Below are 17201 nucleotides of genomic sequence, written 5' to 3' on the forward strand. Positions count from 1 at the left end.
AACACATATAAACTTTTAGGAATTGAATGAGTGTAATTCTATTTTAATTAAATGTAATTATCCATGATTTACTAATTGTTTAATATTATTCTTTTTTACGGAGTCTGTTGATTCTTAATAATTTAAAATAAGGTATACAATGACCTACCTCCAGCCTTTGTTTATAGAATCAATTACTTGCAATTCAAAGACTTGACTTTCTTTTTAGACATCATTTTGTAACCTTGTCAGCCCATCATCTGACTATCCTGAAGGCTTGCTTTTTAAAATTGGTCCTTGCTGTATGACTTTCAAGTCTACCAGATCTCTCATGAGATGCAAAGACCTGCACAAAGTAGTCCAGATTTGGACATATTTGTAGGTAGTGGCTAGTTGATCTCTTTGCTATCCCATCATGTGTTAGCTCATTGTCTCCAGGAAATAGTCCACAGCAGTTCATAGGCTTCTTCTGGAACATGGTTCTCAAACTTGACCCATCATGAAAATTCCCAAGTAGCTTATTAGGAATAAAGTTCTGGGCCCCACCTCAGACATACTCAGTCAGAGAATCTCTGTGATGGGTCCTGGAGAGTTGTATCTTTATCAAGCTTTCTAGGTGATTCTGATGATGAATCAGTTGTAGGACTGTAACCCTAAGAGAATAATTTAGATTATTTCCCTAAATGTGCTATCTTGAACTTGTCCATAAAGACTCACCTATAATTTTTCCTGCCAACTCTTGTAGTGCTGAGAGAACTTTTTGTGGTGTATTTCTTTTGGAAATACTATGTTTGTCACCATGTATTCTCGACTCCACTTTATAAAAGACTCTGGTGAGAAGAAGCCTTACTACCAGATTTCTTTTGCTTGAGTAGAGCCCAGTTATCCTTGGTCTTTGTTAAAACTCTTAAGTACTCCGTTCTTGACAAAACAATTACCTACTGGCTAAGTGAGGAAAGGCATTGCCACTAGCCAGAGGCAAAAGCATAGAATGATGTGTAATGTCCTGAATTCTTGGAGCTAGTTGCAAATTTATGCAAAAATTCCGCACCTTAAATATTCAATCTGATTCACCCTTCAGATAAGGGAGAAAAAGAATAAGGGATCTTGGACCATGCCCAAGTCTGGATATCTCAAAGGAATCCTCATCTCTCTAATCTGATTAGATCATCTAGAATTGATTAGTAAGAAGTCAGTTTGTTTCAGAACATCGCTTTAGAGGCTTATATTCTCCTTAGGATAGATCATGCGATCCATCTCACTCTGGAATACCTAAATTCATTCCTTGTCTTTGTAACCATCCCACTCATCCAGGCTGTTTTCTTCCCAGGGAAGCCTCTTGGATTGACAAATACAATTGAACTCTGTTCTTCAATCAGCGACAACACCAATTTCAGAAACACCATCGCCCTTCTGTTAGCATCCTTCACTGGTCTCAGTGGTTATCAGCATTTTCAGTAGAAGTGAAGGAGGCAGAGATGAGGGTTCAGTGTTCACCATGGTATTGATCTGACAGAATTGGGGCATTTTTGGCCACCAGACTCTGGTTGGTGACTTACCTGACAAATACAGTTACCACTTGACAATCATTCTCACTGACATTTACTGGGCTCAGCTGACAAGCCATGTAACTGTCAGTCTGTGTAGATTTGTTCTTGTGGCCAGTCATCTAGAAAGCCCTCCTAAATATTAAAGTAAACATTCTGTTCCTATGCAGCTACTAAATACACAGAGTACCTGAGCAATGTGGCATAAGCTTTGGCAAGATTTAAGTCCTTGACAATAGTCAATACGTTTCCAGCAGCATAAAATGAGCTATTGAATTCTCTTGGAACATTTAAATACCTTAGGCAGAAAAAATGGTTAGACTAAACTCAGGTGGTTTCATGGAAAATTTTATCACAGGGACAGAAGAAATTAGAGGCTTTGAGATAAGGTTGCTGGGTGAAAGCAAGTTGAGAGCATGGAAAGGTGAAATCTGCTTATATAGATATTTCTCCCCAGGAGAAATAGATAGATGGTGTCTACATAGATTCAAGAGGTACAAATACCAGGAATCCTTAGTTCTTTTCTGAAATTGAATTTCCACAAGCAGACTGGATACCTATCCTATCTGCTACTCCCTGAACTAAGGGCTTGGATTTGAAGAATGGTCCTTTCCCTTGAACGTGATAGGAGCCATTATTGACTAACAGATAAAATGCTATGGGAATGGACCCCAAAACAAAGTTTTGGACCCACGAGCAGTGCGGGCTACCACACCTGGACATATAAACCACTCAGAAAATATAATTGACTCTGTAACAGATGAAATCAATTAATACTTATTTAATGACTGAAGAGATGATGTTTTTACAATCCTGACATTAGCAATTAAATGAAAAAGAATCGTTGCTTCAATGGTCCATACCAAATTACAGTATCTGCAATGCATCAGAAGATAATTTTATAATAAAGACCAAGTAGAGCCTAGGATTTGATCCAAGGTCCAGCCCTTGACTCCCAGGAGGGCCATGGAGGAGCTAGCTCTGCTACCTAACTTGTGTCTCTGCCCTACAGAGGGTAGATGGATGGGCAGCCAGGCCTAGAATAAGGGCAGAAATGAGAGCCTCAGGGAAAAGCCATTAGCAGAAGAGGGCGAGACTTTCCCTCATGGATCAGGAGTCAGTTGAAAATGGCTGAGATGGACTATTTTTTCCTTTTGCTTCACATGTTCTAATCAGAAGTCCTTGGGCTAGCTCGTTTTCTATTATAAGTTCAGATATTCCAACAATCAATCACTTTCAAACAGTATAACTTCTGTCAACAGTTTCTATGGGAAGAAGATCCCTCAAAGGATCCAGCTGAGCAGTGAATGGTTTACATATCAGTGAAAGATGAGTTTGTCAAAGCCCTTTTGTGATATGGGTACAAGAGCAGCTGGAGGAAAGTAGGAAATACAGAAGATTTAGATTCCAGAGCATGACTCCAGTAGACTGAGCTCAAGGGCATGATTCGAGCCTCATTCATCTCTGGGTTCTCATTTTAGGGGCTAGAACAGTGCGCTGCATATGGCAGCGTTTCACACATGTGAGTAGAATGGAATGGAGGAGAGCTGGACAGGTCTGTGAGTTACTACATATCTCCCAGGGATGTTTTTTAGCCAACCATATAAAATCTGATGCCTTAGTTAGACAGCTCAGATTTCCATCCCCTGGCTCCACTTTGGTTATCTAGGTTTTTTTTCTTCCAAGATTCTTCCTCAAAAAGAATAAAGCGAGGTATATGTTGTGAGTTGAAATATTTTTGTATACTAAGTGGAAATTATACTTCATACTTGAAATATATTCCTGAGTTTGAATAATATCTTTAAACTTGAAATTTATTTTTCTTTTCAAATTTTTGTTTTATTTATTTATTTATTTAAGTTCAGTTAGCCAACATATAGTACATCATTAGTTTTTGATGTGGTGTTCAATGATTCATTAGTTTCCTTGTTGATTTTCTCCTTAGATGATCTGTCCATTGCTATAAGTGGGGTGTCAAAGTTTCCTACTATTATTATATTATTATTGATGAGTTTATTTATATTTGCTCTTAATTGATTTATATATTTGAATGCCCCCAAGTTGGGGACATAAATATTTATAATTGGTAGATCTTCTTGACAGATAGATCCCTTAATTATGATATAATGCCCTTCTTCATTGCTTGTTACAGTCTTTGGTTTAAAATCCAGTTTGTCTGATATAAGTATGGTGGGGAATGGCATCACCCTGCATTCCTTATCTCCAGAGCGGGAAGTTCAGCGTTACTATTCTTCAGGAAGCCCTCACAGAAGAGCATACAATCATCTCTCCTGTGTCCCAGGCTTGCAGCAGATCCCCACCTTCACCCTGCTTGTGTTTGACCTGTCTGCCTGCTAGAGGGCAAAGCACTCCTGTGTTTTATCTCAGGTGTGCAGCTGAGTTTCAAAACTCCAAATTTTAGAGACCCCCAGGCACAGACCGGCACTAATCCTCTGGCAGAGGGCCTTGTTGCACTATGGCTGGCGCCTGCTTGTCCCAAAAATTGGTTGTGCAAACACACAGTGGTTTGGAGTTTATGGTAAAATGTAACTAAAAGCCAGCACCAAGGTTTGCTGCCTTCAGCCAGTGTCTTTGCTCCTGTGTTAGGGAAAGGGGCAACTCAAGGGTGTCCATGGGTCTTTTGTTCCTGTGCCGCCACCCCCACATGCACTCCAAGCAGGGGAACTGCTTCTCAACCTGCCACCCGGGAGAGCCTCAGACCATGCTGCCCACTCCTAGAATTCCGTTTTGCTTCGCCACCAGAGCACTGCTAAGCCTGTATGGCCCAACCCTGGTGATGGCTCTGACCTCTAAACTTCAGAGTCTGCACTCCACTGTCTCTAAAGTTTGTGGTATTCAGCCCTTCCCTCTCCCTTTCCCAGTCAACGGTTTTGGAGGAAAAGTTTTTCTTGAACAATTCCTTTGGCATGCTTTCACTCTTTCTTTCTCTCTCACTCCTCTCTCAGTGATGAGGGCTCCCTCAGCATTACAGCACCTGCAGCTCTTCTCTCCCCTCAATCAACTCTCCACAGCGCCTACCTTCCACAATGTGGCATTTTTTTCAATCTCTAGTTGCGAAGTTTTGCTCTCTCAGTCCTCAGATCGTTTTCTTGGGTGTAAAAATGATTTGACATTTCTCTAGCTGTTTTTAAGGGATGAGGCAAGACTAGGGTCCCCTTACTCCTCCGCCATTTTAACTCTTCCTCCCAAGGTTGTTGTTATTCACTTCATTTCTTAAGTTGAAAGTCATTTGTCATATACGGAAGGAGGTAAGGAATTATTTGCCCTAGGTGCCAAATATAGTATATCAATGCCTCTGTACCTCAAGTCCATCCTATGACTTTGCCCCTGGTATATATTGCTCTAGGTACACTGGCTTCCTTCCTGACCCCCAGTGTCAGGGCTTCGGCACCTGACATTCCCTTTACCTGGAACCCTTTGCGCCAGGTAGCCACATACCTTAGCTCAAATGTCTCCTTGTCAGTGGTGTCTTCCCTGATCACCTCACTTAAAATGCAACTCCACATTCCTTTCTGCTCCTCCGCTCTCCTGACCCCTTACCTTGTCTATTCACATTCCTAACCTTATTTTCTCTCCAGAGCAGTATCACTTTCTGCCCAGCTGTGGATTTCACTTGTTTACTTGTGCAGTCAGTCTTTCCCCACTGAAATGTCAACTTCATGAGATGGCGCCTTCTGTCTGCTTTGACCGCTGCTGTCTTCCCTAATACCTTGAGCAGTGCCTTATTGAAAGTAAGCACTCAAGAAGCATTTGTTGAATAAATTTAAGAACTATAAAATGAAGGGATTAGACCAGATCAGTGATAGGTAAAACCTGACAGTAAAATTTTATGCACATGTACATATGTGTATTATTCTTCGGAGGAAGAAATCTACAATGTTCATCAGATTTTCAAAATTCTCTGTGAGCCCACAAAGGTGAATAAGCCACTAGACACACACCTTTTTTAGTCCTTTGAGCTGCTGGATTCTGAGCTCTCTACCTCTTCCTGTCCTCTCTCCATCTGGCCTATTCCATTTGTTCCCCCACAGAGGAGTCATATTTTTGTCTTGTTCTCTTACCAAACTGTCAACTCACTAAGGGCAGGGATAGTGCCCGATTCATTTCTGCAACCCTTTCAGTTCTAACCCTGGTCTAAGGGCTTGGAAGCTGTTTGCTAAATGAATTAACAGGACAGCAACAACTTGAGGAGTAATAAGAGAAGGTCCCTTTTCACAGTTTGGGCTCTTTTTTGTCCCCAGATAAGATAAAATTTCACTTCTATTCATTTAAGTTTTGACACAATCACCAAATTTTCAATTTGTGGATCTCCTAAATAGAAAATTAAGGTAGGGAACGTGAAAGACAAACCATGACTTTCCCTTAAACATCCCATATTTGTGTTTCCTAAAGGGAGCGCCCTCTGCTCTGTTCTAATCTGTAGAGAATGTGTGGGTTTTGGTGCAACGGTGGTTAGGGGTGACAGGGGCAAGGGTTGGGTGGCAGACTGAGTGCAGTTAAAGAGTGGACATTTGCCCACATCTTTGAGTCCCTATTTCAGGTGGAGGATTAGTCATATATTGAAATGTGGGTTTCTTCCTCACCTTGTGGTTGTTGCAAAGAGCTCACAAGGTCACTCAATCGGATATCATAGGCCACTCCACACTCTGTCACCCAATATTAGGCCTCTCAGGGATACTCTTTCTTAATTCTGCAATAACCCAGGCCTTCCTCACTTTGCCTTGTATATCAGCCACCTCTGTAAGGTTTTGCCTCTTTCATGAGACCCTTAGTACCCTGAGGAAAATGATTCAGCTGATCCATCCCTTTACCTTCCATAGGGTCTCTGTGGGAGAGACTGCTAGCAACCACCAAATTTATTTCCTCCTCATCCTGGCACACAGGTGGACCACATTTCCCTTTAACCACACACACACACACACACACACACACACACACACACACAATGGACTAACTAGTTTGGCCTGGTGTACAAGCTCTTAGTGGCCAGGCACACCTGTTCACATCTCCATCATCATTGCTCAGTGCCTCCCTTCTTTCCTTCTATTCTCAAGTCTTATTTTGATTTCTCTTGATACACCACACAGGCTGTATTTTCTCATCTCTCTTGAAACTTTTCACACATTCTAATCTGTTCTCTGGCCTAGATTGTGTTCCCAACCCACCACTACCCCCCATTCCTTCCACCTGATTAATTTCTGCTTGTCTTTGAGATGTCAGCATAAATGTCATTTCCTTCAGGACGCAGTTCTTGTCTCATTCAGTCTGAGTTCTAGATCCTTCCTATTTAAGAGGCTGCTTACTTGTTTGTCTCTCCCAAGCAACTGTAAATTGCCTCAGGGTAATGACTTTCCTTTTTGCCAGTGAATCCCAAGGGGCTAGCAAAGTCTGGAATATCTGTGGTTAAACAAGTAATTGCTGAGTAAGAGTTGAACAGAGTTTTGATGAGTGTCATATTTTGTGTCTTTGGGCTATAAGTAGCAGAAACCAGAAACAGCAGCAGTTTTATTAAGAACATCTCATTATGTATTGGAAAGACGTCTAGAGTTAGTCCCAGGCATAGGGCCATGGCTTAGTGGTATCATAAGGAACTAAGCTCTTTTGTCCTTTGCTCCATTTCATTGGCATGGGTAGAAAATAAATTATTCTCTCTCTTTCATCAATAGGATAATTTAAAAAATAGGATAATCTTTTCCAGAAGACCTCTGCCCCCAGTTGTCTTTCTTTTGCATCTTGTTGTTGAAAACTGGGTCACATGCCCACTCTTAGGTTAATCATGACTCATCCTGGTGCTTTAGCTGAAGTCAGGCTGCCCAGACAAAGGAAATGTTCTTTCAGCCAGAAATATGAGTGAATAGCTAATGGGTAAGAAGTGAATGAGCACTACTCCTCAAGTCTTTAATTAGATTTTACTAAAACTTGGGACTCCTTTCTCCATATTTGAGCTCTGCCTTAGATTGGTGATACTTAAAATGCAACATTTGTGATGACATAGCATTCTTTAGTGTGGACATCCTCAGTAGGCTCTCTGGCATGAAAAGCTACCTGTTTACTTTCATCAGCCACTTCCTGCTGGGCCAGAGAGCACCTTGGATTCTCCTAAATGTCAAGGAGGCACTAGTTCCCCCTCGAGGCAACCAATAACTCTCCCTCTCAGTAGAAAGAGTCAAGTTTCATTCTCTGTAGTCTTTATTCCCAGTAAGTTTTCTTCCATGGTCAAAGTGGCAAGGATTTTGCTCAGTGGACTGCTGCAATAAAAAGAAAAAAAAATAAAATAAAAGTCCTTATTGGAAACAAATAAGCCAACCCTTGAATGGATCCCAGTGTACCTATTTTTTGATAAAAATATCAAATTCACTGGTGATTATATGATCATGGAAATTTATATGATATCCCTAATAATCACCTTTTCTCATTTCTCCTGAATCATAAACTTCTCTGAAACTTTTTGCAAACTAAAAAGAGAAAGTGAAAGGAATTAAATTATTATTATTATAGTTTACGTTTTAAAAAACTTCCCGATTAGTTTTATGATGATGGTGGTGATGATAATCTTTTATTGAGTATGACAGGTGCTATAGATTATTTTTTTACAAAATCATCTTAGATCTCCATATCAACTCTATAATTATTGATATTTTACATATTGGAAACCTAAAATTCAGATTTTAAGTGATCTGTCCAGGGTCATCAGTAGAGCAGGGATTAGAATTCAGGTCTTTCTGATTCCAAAATGATTGCTACATTCCCTGTCATGAGCCAACCCCCCCTTCCTTAAATTCTCATTGTCAACTCAACATGTCCATTACTTTCCCAAACTCCACAGGATTTTTATTTATCTCTCACTGGTAATCTTTCTGTCTTGGGTTGTTGTTGTTGTTGTTGTTTTTAAGATTTTATTTATTTATTTGAGAGAGAGAGAGAATGAGAGTGGGGAGGAGCAGAGAGAGCAGGACAAGCAGACGCTGTGCTGACTGTGGAGCCCTGCGCATGGCTCAATTTCATGACCCAGAGATCATGACCTGAGTAGAAATCAAGAGCTGGTTGCTTACCTGACTGACACACCCAGGCTCCCCTGTCTTGGGTTTTTAGTAAAATGGCCATTCTCATTCATTAGTTGAGACATTTAAAGACAGTGCAGGAAATTATCTGTCTTTCTGGTTCAACAACTTAAGTCAAGAGGCATTCACATTTACTTCAACAAATAAACACCGGGGAGGGAAGAAAAAGAAACACAACAAGCAGATAGATTAATAGACTAATCCTGTGGCTGAGGAGAGTATTTCCTCCCTTTTCCTTGTTAGTCTCATAGGTGAGGTATGTGCTAAGAGATTTTAAATGCTCCTAAGAACAACAGTGACGAGTAGTGACTGTTCTGAGTTCACATAAGTCCCAACTGGTTTTGACTTTCCCCAAAGAATTATCCTGAAGGGACACACTAAGAGTTTAGATGGAAGAGAAAAGTAAGGACCACCGGGCTCTGCTCAACCAAGGAGAGGAGAATGAACTGGTGAGTGTTCCTTTTTTGTGATTACAGTCTTCTCAAAGTGCCTGAGGCTGTGGACGAGTGCTACTGTACTGGGGCCGCTTTTAGGAAGTACAAAGGTTTAAGTGTGGTAAGGCTCCCTGAGACCTGAGGGCACAACTTTATAGTCAGGGAAACTGCAGGGGCTGAGAAAATTGTGTCTTCTAGATGATGGAGTTCTTGCCACCCTCATATGCATCAGACTGAATGAACCTTCCTTCTTTGACATTTTGTAGAGCATTCAACATGTACCCCACATGGGGCTCATTGGGGTGTCTCTCCCTTATCATCTGGGTCTCCATGTAATTGGGCAAACTCAGGCAAAAACTGAAACTTTTTTTTAAATTCTTGTGTTTTTGGTATATCTGTTTAACATAGGCTCAGTGTGGTTTGGGCTGAAGTTATGCTAACAGCATGGAGAGGTTTTAAGCACCAAGTACAGAAAAAAGAGTAGTGTGGCCTGGGATCAAGCACATAGTTTTTTCAAAGTTTTCTCTTTTTCCCTGTTACCTTTTCTACCAAACATATATATGTCATGAAAAACAATCAAACAATCAGTGGGGCGGCTGGGTGGCTCAGTCAGTTAAGCCTCTGCCTTCGGCTCAGGTCATGATCCAAGGATCCTAGGATAGAGCCCCGCATCCTCATCCTTGGAGGCCAGCTCAGTGGGGAGTCTGCTTCTCTCTCTCCCTCTGCTCCCCTCCTCCCACCCCCTTTTCGTGCTCTCTTGCACACACTCTTTCTTTCAAATAAATAAATAAAATCTTAAAGAAAAAAAAAAAGAAAAACAATCATTAAGACCTTGAAAACTATAGTTCCTGTTTGGGACTGACAAGTTTACATTTGTTATTTTATTTGATCCTCAGAACTCAGTGATGAAGGAATTAATTCTATTTCACAGAAAAGAAATGTGAGATCAGGGAAGTTAAGTAACTCACCTAAGGTCTTCGGTCTACCAGGGACAGGTGGGAAATCTAGCTCGCTTCTTCCCCCTTCATACTTCACGATGTTTACAGTGCAGTCGCGTCTAGAGCTAGGCAATGAGAGAGAGAAGTACCATGAGGGCTGGGACAGAGATCACATGCCGGAGGGGGAGAGGGCCCCAAGGATATGGTTCACATAGCAGAAGGGTGTCAGTTTCCCGCTCGGCCTCCCGGTTCCCCATGAGATCTGTGGGAAATCCACACCCACCCTCCCGCCACATACCCATCTTTGTTGACCTAAGGAAAATAAGTGATTTCATTTATACCTGCTCTGTCCAAGAAGGCAGCCACTGGCCACATGTGGTTTTTGAGCGCTAGTAAAATTGCTGGACCAAACTGAAATGTGCTGTATTTATAAAATACATACCAGAGTTTGAAGACAGTAAAAGAAAAAAAAAGTGAAATATCTCATTAGTAACTTTTATATTGGTCACACATTGAAATGACAACATTTGGATATGTTAGATTAATGAAATATATTATGAAAATTGATTTCAACTGCTTCTTTTTACTTCTTTAATGTGGCCACTAGGAAATTTAAATTACAAATGTGGTTCATATCAGAGGCTTCTATTATTATACCACGCTGATCTTGACAATGGTATAGTGCTTACAGTCTTCCGGCTGAAGGGATTTAAAGAACTAAAACCTACTTACCTGTGTTCACTGCTCAATAATTCTGTGCCAGTTCTGATGTTTTTTTCAATGTGTAGATGAGTGTTCATAAAAATCTTTGGTAGTTCTTTATTTTGTCCTAACTGTGTGTGTATTTGCAAAGTTTATAGCCTGGTATTTTAATACTCTTAATCACAGAGGGGACATAGATGGCTTTCCTCAGCCAGGCATATCTGTAGGCACACTGTGTGCAAGGTTAGCATTTATTTCAGGATCCTCTTTGGCCATTCTTGCTGCATTTACTTTCTGGAGATGATCTTGATCCTGTCCCTGAGACAGAGATGCTGTGTTCACATGAGTTGCAAAGCCCAACCATTTGGTTGGTGCCCCCCTCTGTACAAACACCTCCCAGGTATCAATATTACAACTGGGAGCAGCTCCAGAGGGCAAAATGGCTACTCGGTGTGGAGGACACAGATTTGACAGGAGAGCACTTCACCTCGTGGTAACTTTTTCCTGGGAAACAGTGGAGGACTCCTGGACTCTAAGACAGCAGATCTGGGCTTTAGTCAAAGACCCGCTGCTCACCATGTGGTGTGCACACCTTTTAGGACCTTGATAGTTGCCCAAGAACAACATCACTTATCCCTTCGGACTTAAAAGGCTTTCAAGGGCCACACTGAAATGTGGGAAGTGCTATGAAAATATAGAGTTCATTTACAACCAAGGAGTCAGGACTTATGGTGTGCAATTTGAAAAATGCGGAATTGCATATAGTAAGTGAAATTGAGATTGGGAATATTTCCCCTTTCTCTGATTAAACTGGGGGAGTGATAATTGTTTGAGGTCTACCATTACAAAAACAGTGTGTGAAGAGTTAGTAAGAAAAATCAGGAACTTGCGATGTCTAAATTATTTTAAACAATGTCATGTACTCTTCATATTCCATTAAAAGACACACACACACACACAAACCCTATTCAAAGGATTAAAAAAGAAAATAAAAATCATACCCTATTGGCTCTTTCTTGTCTTTTGCCAGCATTTATATTAACAGTTTGGTTGAAGGCAAGCTTATCTAATTGGCAACTGTTGCCTCACCATGAGGGAGAGATAATAATTTAGTGACAGAAGGTGGGGACATCAATGACTTGGGATTAGTAGCTATGCATGAGAAAGTAATTAAAGTTCTTTATTTGGTTATGGCTGAATTTTAGTTGCCAGGATGATATTGCTATAAAAAATTAGTCCTTGGATGTCTCAATAGAAGTCTGTTCTGCATAATAGAAGAAGTAATAATCCTGCTATAATCTGTCCTATTCAGGAAATCTCTAGGGAGTTATATTTAATTCTAAGATTTACGCAAGAAGTATAGTGTATTTAGAAGGATATCTGGATGTCACAAATAAAAACCATTTAAAAAAAAACACTAGGTATAGTTCCCCAAAGAGCAGTCAAGCCACTTGTCTTCCAATAGTTGGGAGGTCGATGTGGAGAACAGAGTAGAAGTTAGTAGAACCCAGCCTGACTTATTTTCATTATGAGAGAATTTGCTAACCATCTGTGGTAGCAGAATCTTAACATGGCAACTCTCCATTGACCCTGCCCTTATATAATTCCCTTCAGCTGAGTGTGGTGGAACCCATAAATATGATGAGCTATAATCCCTGTGATTATATTATGTTATGTGGCAAAATGGATTTTACAGATGTAATCAACTTGGACTCAGCGGAGTTCATCAAACAGGAGATTGTCTGGGTGGGCCTTGCCTAATCAGGTGGGCCAGAAAAGATAGTGTGTCCTTTCTGAAGTTAGAGAGGTTTAGAGTGTGAGAGGGGCTTGACGCAAAGGAGGTGCTCCATTGCATCTCTGACAATGGAAGGCTCAGTGTGGTAGGAACTCTGACTGTCTCTAAGAGCAGAACTGAGAGCAACTTCTGGCTGACAACCAGCAGGAGAATGGGCGTCTCTATCTCAGAGCTACAGAGATCAATCCTGCCAATAACCATGAGATCTTGAAAGAGGCCCTTGATTTCCAGAAGGGACATAGCCCAGACGACACCTCGATCTCAGTTTTTTGAAACACTGAGCAAATGATCCAGCTAATGAGACTCTTAACCCACAGAAGCTGTGAGATAATAAATTGGTGTTGTTTTAAGCCACTAAGTTTGTTATGCCGCAATAGAAAACTAATGCACACAGCTGTCCAACAAGAGAAAGTGTAGTCCTGTAAGTTATCGAGTAGCCTATCTTAAGCAGATACTAGATGCTCAGTGGCGAAAGATGGTCTATAGTTATTTTTTTCAGGAAGGAATTTGAACCAGATAATTTCTGAGACACTGCTCTTGTTTGGTGATGCTCTTATTCCAGGAATAAACTTTAACAGAACATGCCATGTTGTCCCATGTCCTTGGTCTAAGGTCTGTGTGTGTATGTGTGTGTGTGCTCATATATATATATTCATATATAGTTACTAAGCTAATTAATCTTTGAATCAATTTGGTGTTTATCTTAAAGCCCTTCCCCCAGTTTCATGCATTACAAAGGTGAGCAGTTTTCTTTTTGGCCTGTGTTTGACTTTAATTTTGACGATTGGTGCTCTGTGTGAAAAGCAAAAATTCCATTTAAGACATTGGATCAATACAACTTACAGTTTTCCCAAACAGCATTTAGTTCTGAATATTGCCTGTGGCCAAATCGTTTCACAATGACTCCAATGGGACTAGCCACTTTCAATCCACCGAAATTTTGTTGAACTGTATATTACTCAAGCTAATATCAACTGTTAATGTATACTGCGTACTCAAAATGTTTCAGGAACTGTGCGAAATGCTTTGCATTCATTAACTCATGAGTTTCTCACAACAACCCTGGAAGATATTGTTATCATTTTCTTTTATGCAAGAGGAAATCGGGTCATCAGAAGAAATAAAGTGGGTTGCCCGATGTCTTACATCTGGTTAAGCAGTGGAGGAATGATTTGAATTCATTTTCTCATGCCACATCCCCAGCTTTTCACTGCCACACCAGGCGACTTCTGCTGCATTCGACAACCAGCCACATTTTTCACATGAGGAATCTAAAATTTCATGAATTTAAATCATTTACCCAAATCACATTAGCTAGTCAGTGATGGAGCAAGGAACGGAATTGAGAGCTTCTAGAAGGCCATCGGGTGGGGTATAAATGAAGGAGGCTCTGCTGATAGACCTGGATCGGGCTCTAAGCTGTAACCTTTAGCAAAAACCTCTGTTGAAAAGCATGTGCAGGGGCCCCTGGGTGGCAGAGCGGTTAGGCGTCTGCCTTCGGCTCAGGGCGTGATCCCGGTGTTATGGGATCGAGCCCCACATCAGGCTCCTCTGCTATGAGCCTGCTTCTTCCTCTCCCACTCTCCCTGCTTGTGTTCCCTCTCTCGCTGGCTGTCTCTATCTCTGTCGAATAAATAAATAAAATCTTTAAAAAAAAAAAGAAAGAAAGAAAAAGAAAAGCATGTGCATATCCTATGGTTCCTCCTAATCCAGGCTACTTCCTCTGGACTTTGGGTCCAGGAAAAGACCATTAGAGATGCGGTACCTCTGCTGGTATCGGGAATACAAGAATTTAGTGGGAAACAGAAAAGTGAGGGGACTGCTTAGAGAGAGTACAATTCAAGTCTAGGTAAGATGGCACAGCCCCTGTGCTATTCAACTCACTAATAGGTGTCAGATCTGGGTTCCTCACCCCATAGAACACGGCCTATTTCCATTACCAACCTTGTTTCAGTATATTGCAACTCAAGACTGAAAACGCTCTCCACCTTTGGCTGAACCTATTACCAAGCCACCTGCTAACTTTGATTGAAAGCTTCCTTTGTGTTCAACACCTTACACCTCTATTTAATCTTCACAACTATGCTTCCAGGTGTGTGCTATTATCTCCTAAGTACAGAGATGGAAACTGAGATTTCGAGAAGTTAAATCCTGAGATCACATAGCTAGGAAGTGGCAAAACCCACTTTACTTCAAGGAACCGTGTGTAGTGGGTTTGAAATTCTGATCCTCCCTCTCTGTTCCCAGTGGCTTTACATCTAGAAGACCTCTGGATTCTACTTATCTTCTTCTTACAGCACACACTGCTCCTGGTTCCCTCCTCTACCCCGCACATCTTAGTGGATTTTATCATGGGTGTTTAATACTTGGGAGAAATCTGAATGACTTACTGCATCAGAATAATCATTTAGAACACTCAAATTATACCTGAGACTCATTGATCAAAATGGAAACATGTGCTGTGATAAACTCAAATTGCACAAACATTGGCAAGCTGACCATAGTATTTGATTAAAAGAATGCCAGATTAAAGAATGATTCTTTTAACCAAAACCTCAAGTCCCATGTCTAGCATACAACTTTTGGGAAAACTGAGAAATGATAGAAAGGAAATTTACCAAGGTTTTATGAGGCCAGTTTATCAAGGAAGCAAAAATAGTTTCTATTCATCTCTGCTCAAGGAGCTACATATTTCTGAAAGTTACTCTGACATTTAAAGCTCTCTTATATCTGTCTATCTACTTACTTATTTTTTAGCAGACAGGGAAAAAATCTGCTGACATTTTGATTGAGCTGTCCCCAACCACAAGCAGGGTCTTTCACAGAAACCTCTTCCCCTTTCTTGATTATTAGGGATGTGATTTTATCTAAGCTCAAAGGAAACAAGCGCTTCCCAATCATCCACACCTGGAGGCAGCTACAGTCTTCCTAGGTCATCAAAGCTTCCTTCCATTTCCCACAAAAACTCCTTCTCTTGCTCTTCTCTGTTTTCAGTAACCTCTCAAATTTTGCTGCCATTTTCTCTTTCTCAATCTAACTCCATTAAAGTACTTAAAGTAACTCCCACATATTTAGAACAGTGTCTAATAAACACCCCCCTTTTAATTTTTTTTTTTAAGATTTTATTTCTTATTTGAGAGAGAAAGAGAGAGAACAGGGGCAGAGGGAGAAGCAGACCCACTACTGAGCAGGGAGACCAACGAAGGGCTCAATCCCAGGACTCTGCGATCATGACCTGAGCCAAAGGCAGATGCTTAACTGACTGAGCCACCCAGGCACCCCCACCTTTACTTTTTGTTGGCGTATATAAATACAGTTGTGTTGATAAGGTGCACTGATCTTAAGTGCGCAGTTCAATGACATCTATACCAATTATTTTTGCTTATTTTGGAACTTCCTACGAATAGAGTTGATTGATTTACCATACTACATTGACTCAGTGTAATGTCTGTGAAATTCACACGTGTTGTCGTTTGCATTAGAAGTTCATTTTAAAAATTGTTTTGTAGTATTCCGTTGTATGAAAACGCAAAACTTATTTATCTTTCTCCTGTTGATGTACCTTTAGATTGTACCCAGTTTGGTGCTCTTATGAATAAAGCTGATATGAATATTCTTGTGCAAATCTTTTTGTGAACATATACAATTCTCTGTGTAAAAATCTAAGAATAGAGTTACTAGCTTAGAGAGTATTTGTATCTCGAGCAACACAGTTTTTCAAAATGTTCGTGCCAATTTACACTCCCAATAACAATGTATGACAGTATCATCACTCCACATTTTTACCAATACTTGGTATATTCAGTTTTTTAAATTTTAGCAATTCTATGGCTATATCATTCTGTCAATTTATCATTGTGTCATTTTAAAGTGAGTCCTCAAATCTGGTTGTGTATGTCTTTCACCTTTGTTCTTTTTTAGGATTGTCTTGGCTATTGTATGCTGTGATATGTCATTGTAATTTTAGTTTGCATGTCCTTAATGACATGATATGGAGCACCTTCTTGAACGCTATATGAGAAATCTTTTGTAAAATGCCTATTTCAGTCTTCTGCTCATTTTTATTGTATATACATTTCTTTTTTTTATTGATTTGTAGTTTTTTGTATTTTCCAAATATGATTCTTTTTTACGTATAGGTACAGATATACATACATATATAGCTAATATTTTCTCCAGAGACCTTTTGAGAAACAGAAGCTTTTAATTTTAATAAAGTCAGATATATTTTTGTCTTTGTTTCCTGTTTAAGAATTGTGTACTTAGGGACGCCTGGGTGGCACAGCGGTTAAGCGTCTGCCTTCGGCCCAGGGCGTGATCCCGGGGTCCTGGGATCGAGTCCCACATCAGGCTCCTCTGCTATGAGCCTGCTTCTTCCTCTCCCACTCCCCCTGCTTGTGTTCCCTCTCTCGCTGGCTGTCTCTATCTCTGTCGAATAAATAAATAAAATCTTTAAAAAAAAAAAAAGAATTGTTTTAAAAAAAAGAATTGTGTACTTAAAGTTCATGAAATATGCTTTCTATGTTTTCTTTCAGACGATCTATTGTTTTAGTTGTCACCTTTAAGCATATGTGGTAATGAATTTTTGTGTATGGAGTAAATTGGAGGGAAAACTCATTTTTCTAGTACTGTTCATTTCGATTCGGCCCCTACTTATTGAGCAAATTATCCTTTGCCCCACTGAATTGCAGTAGTTCTTTTTTTTTTTTTTTTTTTTTTTTAAG

At 40.3% G+C, this 17201-nt stretch overlaps 1 protein-coding gene across 1 annotated transcript in view; it reads left to right on the top strand.

Annotated features, from left to right (window-relative positions):
* Window positions 1-8997: 8997 nt before the first annotated feature.
* ATP13A5 (ATPase 13A5) overlaps window positions 8998-17201 on the top strand; it is a 103357-nt gene continuing 95153 nt past the window's right edge. Inside the window, exon 1 of the mRNA XM_019804350.2 lies at window positions 8998-9057. Within this exon, the coding sequence (XP_019659909.1) occupies window positions 8998-9057 (60 nt within the window). The remainder of the gene's footprint in view (window positions 9058-17201) is intronic.

The sequence above is a fragment of the Ailuropoda melanoleuca genome, chromosome 1 (genome assembly GCF_002007445.2).
Source record: "Ailuropoda melanoleuca isolate Jingjing chromosome 1, ASM200744v2, whole genome shotgun sequence".
Classification (NCBI taxonomy): domain Eukaryota; kingdom Metazoa; phylum Chordata; class Mammalia; order Carnivora; family Ursidae; genus Ailuropoda; species Ailuropoda melanoleuca.